Source organism: Cebus imitator, unplaced genomic scaffold (genome assembly GCF_001604975.1).
Source record: "Cebus imitator isolate Cc_AM_T3 unplaced genomic scaffold, Cebus_imitator-1.0 Scaffold38, whole genome shotgun sequence".
Taxonomy (NCBI): Eukaryota; Metazoa; Chordata; class Mammalia; order Primates; family Cebidae; genus Cebus; species Cebus imitator.
In genome coordinates this window covers 10,594,074-10,604,023 of record NW_016107353.1, presented here as the reverse complement: position 1 = coordinate 10,604,023, position 9,950 = coordinate 10,594,074, and the positions used below count along the sequence as shown (strand labels likewise).

The 9,950-nt window shown below is 40.9% G+C and overlaps 1 protein-coding gene across 2 annotated transcripts in view; it reads left to right on the top strand.

The window, feature by feature from the left end:
* LOC108301929 (zinc finger protein 724) overlaps positions 1-9,950 on the top strand; it is a 36,967-nt gene that overhangs the window by 7,609 nt on the left and 19,408 nt on the right. For both annotated transcript variants that reach the window (XM_017525300.2, XM_037737413.1), the window contains exon 2: positions 9,718-9,844. In XM_017525300.2, the coding sequence (XP_017380789.1) occupies positions 9,718-9,844 (127 nt within the window). The remainder of the gene's footprint in view (positions 1-9,717; positions 9,845-9,950) is intronic.

Genomic DNA, 9,950 nt, shown 5'->3' with positions numbered 1-9,950 from the left:
AATCTTGGCTTACTGCAGCCTCCACCTCCTGCCTTTCTCCTGCCTCAGCCTCCTGGATTCAAGCCTTTCTCCTGCCTCAGCCTCCTGAGTAGCTAGGATTACAGGCATGCGCCACCACACCCAGCTAATTTTGTATTTTTAATAGACTGGGTTTCTCATGTTGGTCAGGCTGGCCTCAAACTTCCAATCTCAGGTGATCTGCCCACCTCGGCCTCCCTAAGTGCTGGGATTACAGGCATGAGCCACCATGCCTGGCCCTGAAATTGTGTTTTTGATTTGGCTTTTGGCTTGAATGTTGATGGGTAGAGGTTCTACTTAATTTCTATACCTTTGTTTTATATTTTGAAACTTTGCAAAGTTTTTTGTCAGATTAGAGAACATTTCTGCCAAGAGTGTAAGGTTTTCTATATATAGAGTGATGTCATTTGAAAACAGGGATAGCTTGATTTTCTCTGTTTCTGTTTGGATGCATTTTATTTTTTTCTCTTGCCTGATTCTCTGGCCAGCACTTCCAATTCTATGTTGAATAGGAGTGGTGAGAAAAAGCGTCCTTGTCCTGTGCCAGTTTTCAAGAAGGAATGCTTCCAGCTTGTGTCAATTTAGTATGTTGGCTTTGGTTTTGTCATAGATAACTCATTATTTTGAAGTATGTATCTTCAATGCCTAGTTTGTTGAGGGTTTATACATGAAAAATGTTAAATTTCATTGAAAGTTTTTTTCTGCCTCTATTGAGATAATTTTGTTGTTCTTTGGTTTGTGTGATTAATCAGATTTATTGATTTTTGTATGTTGAGCTGACCTTGCATTCCAGTGATAAAGCCTACTTGATTATAGTGGATTAGCATTTTGATGTGCCGCTGGATTTGGTTTGCCCATATTGTATTGAGGATTTTTACAGCAGTGTTCATTGAGGATATTAGCCTGAAGTTTTCTCCTTCATTTTGTCTCTGCCAGGTTTTGGAATCAGAATGATACTGTTATATAATGAGCTGGGGAGAAGTCCCTTCTTAATTTTTTGTATTAGCTTTAGAAGATATAATATTAGCTTTTTTTTTTTTTTTTTTTTTTTTTTTTTTTTTTTTTTTTTTTTTTTTTTTTTTTTTTTTTTTTTTTTTTGTTTTTTTTTTTTTTTTTTAAAGAGACGGGGTCTTGCTATGTTGCCCAGCCTGGAGTGCAGTGGCTATTAACATGTGCAATCCCACTACTGATCGGCAGGGGAGTTTTGACCTGCTCCATTTCTGACCTGGGCTGGTTCACCCCTCCTTAGGCAACCTGGTGGTCCCCTGCTCCTGGGAGGTCACCATATTGATGCCAAATTTAGTGCAGACCCCCGATCGGCATAGCGCACTACAGCCCAGAACTCCCGGGCTCAAGCAATCCTCCCACATCAGCCTCCCGAGTAGCTGAGACTACAGGCATGTGCCACCGCACCCGGCAATATTAGCTTTTCTTTTTACGCTTGGTAGAATTCAGATGTGAACTTTCTGGCCTTGGGCTTTTTTGATTGGTAGGCTATTTATTACTAATTTAGTTTTAGAGCTTGTTATTGATCTATTCAGGGCTTCAACTTATTATTTGTTCAGTCTTGGGATAATTTGTCTAGAAATTTATCAGTTTCCTTTACATTTTCTAGTTTTTATGTATAGAGGAGTCCATAGTAAACTTCAGTAGCTATTTGTATTTTTGTGGGGTCAGTGGTAATGTCCCTGTTATCCTTTTTGTTTTTTCAATGAGATGGAGTCTTGCTCTGTTGCCCAAGCTGGAGTGCAGTGGTGTGATCTTTGCTCACTGCAGCCTCTACCTCCAGGGTTCAAGTGATTCTCTTGCCTCAGCCTTTTAAGTAGCTGCAATTGCAGGCGTATGCCACCACACCTGGAATAATTTTTGTATTTTCAGTAGAGATGGGGTTCTACCATGTTGGCCAGGCTGGTCTTGAACTTCTGACCTTAGGTGATCCACCCACCTTGACCTCTTAAACTGCGAGGATTACAGGCATGAACCACGGTGCCTGACTGCTGTTGTCACTTTTTTTCTTGAGGCGGAGTCTCACTCTTACCCAGGTTGGAGTACAATGACATGATCTTGGATCACTGCAACCTTCATCTTCCTGGTTTAAGCAATTCTCCTGCCTCAGGCTCCTGAGTAGCTGGGATTATAGGGGTGCACCACCACGCCCGGCCAATTTTGTATTTTTAGTAGAGACAGCGTTTTGCCATGTTGAGCAGGCTGGTCTCCTGACCTCAAGTAATCTGCCTGCCTCGGCCTCTAAAGTGCAGGGATTACAGGTGTTAGCCACTGTGCCTGGTCAAGATTTGGCTGTTACAGGAGAAAATAGAAATTCCAATAAGAGTCTTTATTTTCTTACCTCATAATAAGGGACAATATTTTGTTCATCTTTTTTTTATTGAAGCATTTCAATTATATGTAGATGTTCTTCTCTGCTTTTTTGAAATATATGTAAATCATATTATAGCTAAAGAAACATTTTTGTCATTCTTTCTGACTCAGGATTGTCTTTAGGACCTCAGAACAATTGCAATGTTTTTGCTTTGGCAAAGGCTTGGCTTTTTTTTGTTCACTTTCAGTCTCTTAATGTAGATACAGATTTGTTTGGATTAAAGCTCATATTAAGAGCACACAAAAAGTTGAGCACAAAGATAGGATTAAATTTAGCAATACAGAATGATAAATACTAAAAGATGCTGAATAAGTTTCTTTCTTTTTTTTTTTTTGAGACAGAGTTTCGCTCTTGTTACCCAGGCTGGAGTGCAATGGTGCGATCTCGGCTCACCGCACCCCCAGTCTACTGGGTTCAAGCAATTCTCCTGCCTGAGCCTCCCGAGTAGCTGGGACTACAGGTGCGCGCCACCATGCCCAGCTGATTTTTGTATTTTTAGTAGAGACGGGGTTTCACCATGTTGACCAGGATGGGCTCGGTCTCTTGACCTTGTGATCCACCCGCCTCAGCCTCCCAAAGTGCTGGGATTATAGGTGTGAGCCACCGTGCCCAGCTATGCTATGCCGAATAAGTTTCTTTGAAAAAAAAACTGGGCCGGATGTGGTGGCTCATGCATATAATCCAAGCACTTTGGAGGCCAGGGCGGGCGGATCATTTGAGGTCGTGAGTTCAAGACCAGCCTGATCAACAAGGTGAAACCCCGTCTGAAAAAAAAAGAAAAAGAAAAAGGAAAAAAAAAACCTGATTATCCAAGGTAATTATCCAATATTTGCAGGCTGAGGTACTTACTGCAAAAGCAAGAACAGTTCAGTGTATAAATTGAACAGTGGAGTCTGTAGTTATGCTTTGGTTCCTATTTATTAATTCAAAACAATTAGCCTGTGTCAGTAGACAACTTGCATTCATATAAATTATGCAGTATTTCCTTTTTTTTTCAGACAGAGTCTTGCTCTGTTGCCCAGGCTGGAGTGCAGTGGCGAGATCTCAGCTCATGGCAACCTCCATCTCCCGGGTCCAAGTGATTCTCCTGAGTAACTGAGATTACAGGCACCCACCATCATGCCTGGATAATTTTTGTTTTTAATAGAGACGGGGTTTCATCATGTTTGCCAGGCTGGTCTTCAACTGTTAACCTCAGGTGGTCCTCCCGCCTTGACCTCCCAAAGTGCTGGGATTACAGTCATAAGCCACTGCGCCTGGCCTAAATTATATGGTATTTTCTACAATAGTATGAATATAAGACCACAATATTTATTTTGGGTGAATTTCTTAAATAGTCATTTTAGTATTATTCATACAAATAAAGTTTTCTTTTCTTTTTTTTTTTTGAGACGGAGTTTTGCTCTTGTTGCGCAGGCTGGAGTTCAATGGCGCGATCTCTGCTCACCACAACCTCTGCCTTCTGGGTTCAAGCGATTCTCCTGCCTGAGCCTCCCGTGTAGCTGGGATTGATTACAGGCATGTGCCCCCATGCCCAGCAATTTTGTATTTTTAGTAGAAACAGTTTCTTCATGGTGGTCAGGCTGCTCTTGAACTCCCAACTTCAGGTGATCCACCTGCCTTAGCCTCCCAAAGTGTTGGGAATACGGGCGTGAGCCACCACGCCTAGCCTGAAATATGAAGTGTTTTAACGAAATTATGGCTACAGAAAATTTTTAAAAATTCTACGTTATTATTAGTATGTTAAAATCATTTATACTTAGATACTTATATCTAATATCCAAAAAATTCACTACAAAATTGTTATAGTAGATGTTAGTCTGACATGAATATTAATTTACCCAGTAGAGATAATTACAGGTAAGCATGATTTTAGTATCTTTTATTTTTCTAAACTTGAATGCTGCCATTATAGTACAAATAAACATGATGAGTGATGTGGTCATGCAAAAAATATAACAGCTTTTAAGTTAGCTATGTTGTAAGCTCAAATATATTTGTGAAATATAGAAACAAAGTCAGATTCCAATTCTTCATCAAAAAGTGTTGGTGAGGGCGAGCAGTGGCTCACGCCTGTAATCCCAGCACTTTGGGAGGCCGAGGCAGGCGGATCAGGAGGTCAGAAGTTCGAGACAAGCCTGGCCAACCAACATGGTGAAACGCTGTCTCTACAAAAAATACAAAAAATTAGCCGGGCATGGTGGCACATGCCTGTAATCCCAGCTACTCGGGAGGCTGAGGCAGGAGCATTGCTTGAACCCAGGAGGCGGAGGTTGTGGTGAGAAGAGATCATGCCATTGCACTTCAGCCTGGGCAAGAGAGTAAGACTCATCTCAAAAAAAACAAAGTGTAGGGCTGGGTGCCGTGGCTCATGCCTGTAATCTCAGGACTTTTGGAGGCCAGTGGATCACCTAAAGTCAGGAGATCAAGACCATCCTGGCCAATATGGTGAAACTCCCTCTCTATTTTTTTTTTTTTTTTTTGAGATGGAGTTTCACTCTTGTTACCCAGGCTGGAGTGCAATGGTGTGATCTCGGCTCACCGCAACCTCCGCCTCCTGGGTTCAGGCAATTCTCCTGCCTCAGCCTCCTGAGTAGCTGGGATTACAGGCACGCACCACCATGCCCTGCTAATGTTTTGTATTTTTAGTAGAGATGTGGTTTCACCATGTTGACCAGGATGGTCTCGATCTCTTGACCTCGTGATCCACCCGCCTCGGCCTCCCAAAGTGCTGGGATTACAGGCGTGAGCCACCGCGCCCGGCCCTCCCTCTCTATTAAAAAAAAAAAGAAAGTGTTGAAGGCTGGATGTGGTGGCTCACCTCTGTAATTTCAGCACTTTGGGAGGCCAAGGCAAACAGATCGCTTGAGGTTAGGAGTTTGAGACCAGCATAGCTAACATGGTAAAATCCTGTCTCTACTAAAAATACGAAAATTAGCCAGGGATGGTGGTGGGCACCTGTAATTCTAGTTACTCAGGAGGCTGAGGAAGGAGAATTGCTTAAACCTGGAAGGCGGATGTTGCAGTGAGGTAAGATTGTGCCACTGCACCCCAGCGTATGTGAGAGAGCAAGACTCTGTCTCAAAAAAAATAAAAGGTACTGGTGGAAATTGTCACATGTATTCCAATATAAATCCCCTATTCAGTGGCAAAGAGATGAGAGAGCAGCAGAGATAAAAGAGAAACATTTTAAAATTTTGCTGAGAATGTGTTCCCTTTCTTCATAATGTTCATGCTTCTCATGCTGAGAGTAGGTGTGCAGTTTGGGTATTTAGAGAGACATTTCAGGGGAACATTTTCTGGCTAATTTGATTAATTCTTATTTTTTTATTTTTGAGACAGAGTTTCACTCTTGCAGGCCAGGCAGGAGTGCAGTGGCACAATCTTGGCTCACCACAACCTCTGCCTCCCAGGTTCAAGCAATTCTCCTGCTTCAGCCCCCCGAGTGGCTAGGACTACAGGTGCCCGCCACCACACCTGGCTAATATTTTGTATTTTTAGTAGAAACAGGGTTTAACCTTGTTGGCCAGGATGATCTCGATTTCCTGACCTTGTGATCCGCCCACCTTGGCGTCCCAGTGCTGGGATTACAGGCGTGAGCCACCAAGCCAGGCCTTAACTTAATTAATCTTATTTAATCTGAGTATTTTTTTAAAGATGCTCTTATTTTTTCTCTTAATATAATTTTGCTAAGATAAGGGCTGTTTTTCTCTCCAATGCTTTGGGTGTTTCAGAAGCCCTGTTACTATACCATAGTATCTATGAATGAGGTGATTTGTCACAGGGAGAACTGTTAACGCTATCTCTGTCCAAACTCAGGCTGAAAATCCAGCAGTATTATTTTCACGTCATCTTATAAAGTAGAAACTGAGACTGAACCACTGCTCCCCTTCCCATTATTGTGAAGGTGCAATTTTACCCAAGAGGCCTGCAGGCTCTCCTCCTGCATCTCAGGCTTCTTTCTCTGATGTGGGACTGGAGTGCTGCTCTGGCAATTGGGGTTCACATAAGATGAGAGCTTCCAGCTGTGAGCCCTGTGGTAGGAGTCAAGAGAGGACACTGACTATCAGGAAAGGGCAAGCGGAATGTTCTAGTCTAGCGCCCAGGAGGTAAAGAGCCATTGCTTTAAAATGTAAATAGCTAAGAAGATAACACCCTAAGTTGCAAAATTACCTCCTGTCATGAGGATGTGGAAAGTTAATTTTGTCACTGAATATAATCAATTAGCATACATGGGTCACCTCCCCAATTACCAGGTGAAAATTATTTTACTTGTGGACTGATGACAGGAGTACCTTTTTGTCTTCGCAAGCTCTTGAGAATATTGATTGTGATGCATGTCACATTCTGGTTTAATTGTGTAATCAAACAGTTTGCTTTCTGTTCTGTCATTTTGGAGTTTCTCTAGAGCTGGAGAAAATTTTTCTTGTAATTATATTTTCCAGACACTGTCTAGAACTACTAGACAGATATAAACACATAAGGTTCCAGTTAAGCTTTACTCTAAGAGGGGCCTTTTCCTCTCAGGCTTCCAGTTACCTCGGATTCCTACACAAACTTTACAGAGTAGCAATCAGCCATTTTACTCAATACTCAAATTATATGGCCAATTACTAGAAATCTCTTGTGCCTTCTTCACAGGTTCTGTTTATTGTTTTGTATGGACACATTCATGCTGTTTTAATTTTAAGTGTCTCATATGACTTTAAGGTAAGGCCAGAATCAAATACGAGGGGTTCAGGATACATTCATGAGAGTTAAGTTTTACTTTTCCATTGAAGGGTGGTCACAGGGCCTGTTCTGTTTGGGCTTGGTAGGGACAAGGCAGTGTGACCCGTATTTCTATTACTGTAGCAGAAATTGCTGGTGCCTGTGGCAGGAGAAGGTACCTGAGGGCAGAAAAGGAGAAACTTATATTTATATTTTCATTGTTTCTGAATCTTTTCTCATATAAGGAACAAAAATGGGTGAACTTTTTCTGAGAGTCTTAGTCCTGCCTGTGGGTGTAGTGGTAGCATGTAAACAAGTGGTCCTGAGACTTTTAAAGATACATTCTTGAGATGCAGGTATAATTTGTCCAGAAAAATCTCATCTGAAAATAAATCTGAGAAGGAGGAGATAGAGGAAAAGGGGACATGTTTTCAGCTAAACATGTCTCAGATCAAGAGCTATGTCCACTCTGCTTCTTCGTATGCTATACATTTAGTACTTGCAAACCTTGACTTCTGTACTTGTGTTTTTTCTCCCTAATGAGTTTGTTTTAACTACTTTTTAAAATTCTTATGATAATGAAGGGTCTCTGAAAAACATTTCTTTCCTACGTATCAGAGCCTTCTCTAAATTTTCTGCCTTATAGTTTGCTTTTTTTTTTTTCCCTCCATGTTGGCCAGGCTGGTCTTGAACTCCCGACCTCAGATGATCTGCCTGCCTCGGCCTCCCAAAGTGCTGGGATTACATACAGGTGTGAGCCACTGTGCCCAGCTACCTTACTGCTTTGTATATGCCTTGTAAAATTCTCACCATTAATTGATGATCTGCAGCATTAAAAATGTTCTTTTTGTGGTTGTTGAACATGGAAAAGTGTGGATACTCAAGATTACCATTGGAAAAGCCAGGATCCTTAGTAAAGATGGAGAACATGTAATGTTGAAGTTCCATTTATGTTTGCTATTAGTCCTGTGCAGAACAGAATAAAGAAAATGCTTATTTAAAGAACATGGCATTTATTACCCAGAAAGTTTTGAAAAAAATTAGCAGGACATACCTGTTCCCTAGGGTGCTAAAGAAAGACTATTTAAAATCACTATTAAAAATTACAGAACATAGCTGGGTGCAGTGGCTCATGGCCTGTAATCCCATCACTTTGGGAGGCTGAGGCAGGCAAATCCCAAGTCAGATTGAAACCATCCTGGCTATCACGGTGAAACCCTGTCTCTACTTTTTTTTTTCTTTTTTCCTGTCTCTACTAAAAATACAAAAAGTTAGCTGGGTGTGGTGGCACGCACCTGTGGCCCCAGCTACTCGGGAGGCTGAGGTTGCAGTGAGCCGAGATCGCGCCACTGCACTCAAGCCTGGGTGACAGAGCGAGACTCTGTCTCAAAAAAAAAAAAAAAAAAAATTACAGAACATAGAAAATACCTGTATCTTGAACTTTGCATACAGTTGATGTTTCCGTATGATTGAATTTGGACTATAAATTACTTATTGGTAGCAATATTCCAGCATCAATGTGGTCCTTCTGTGTGTTTTAGCACATCACAAAAATTTGTCCTATTGCAGTTGATGCTAATGATTCACTTGGTTTAAAGAGCTCTCTGACAGATTTTTCACTCTAGAATTGTTTTTCTCTTCTTTATGAAGCTGATGTGCATAAATCATCAAATTTAATCTGGCAGCTGCTCTTCTCTCAAGGTTTCTTTGCATATGTCTGTCTTTGGAAAATGAAGGCTTTCATCCCTCTTTTATAGGCCATAAAAAATGGGGGGAAAAACCCCAGCTTCTGTCACTTAGTGGATGTTTGATAAAATATTCTTTTTAGGGCAAAATTATTGGTATTACTTGTGAGCTTGTTGAAAATTTAGCAACTCAGACTTTATTCCAGATCTTCTTCCCAAAAAAAAAGAAAATGGCATAACAAGATCTCCAGTCCAGTTTATTTTATATGTTAAAATTAGAAGTTGGACGTGGTGGCTCATACCTGTAATCCCAGCTTTGGGAGGTCGAGGCAGGTAGATCACGAGGTCAGGAGTTCGAGACCAGCCTGGCAAACATGGTAAAACCCTGTCTCTACTAAAAATACAAAATTAGCCAGGTGTGGTGGCACACACCTGTAGTCCCAGCTACTCAGGAGGCTGAGGCAGGAGAATCGCTTGTACCTGGGAGACAGAGGTTGCAGTGAGCCGGGATGGTGCCACTGCACTCTAGCCTGGGTTACAGAGCGAGACTTCGTCTCAAAAATATTGAGATGTACCTTCTAACTCAACAAGTCTTTTTCATCTCAAAAATATACAGAACTCATTCATTCTGTATAATGTAAATATAGCACTCAAAAATGTACATATTATGTTCCTGCCCTTAATTTTATAGTTTACTATCCAGAAAATTATATATAAATTGATGTTGTGGATCTTATTCCACTCTTTTCTCATAGTTAGAGAATATAGCAGAGACTACTTATGTGTTTAAAATTATTTTATTTGGATGATTTCCTTTACTTTATAAGTCAGAACCAGTTCTCTTTAGAATTTCATTTCAACTTGAGTCAAATTCAAAATTTTGCCCATGGCCAGTTGGTAAATATATGTATGTGTGTTTTTCAGAGACCACTGACATTTATGGATGTGGCCATAGAATTCTCTCCAGAGGAGTGGCAATGCCTGGATACCACACAGCAGAATTTATATAGGAACGTGATGTTAGAAAACTACAGAAACATGGTCTTCCTTGGTGAGAATAACTTCAATACACAATTGCTAATATACCCTGAAGATTTTATTTTACTTGTAGAATGTTTTTGGTAATTTATCTTGACATAAATGAGTCTCAGATTTCT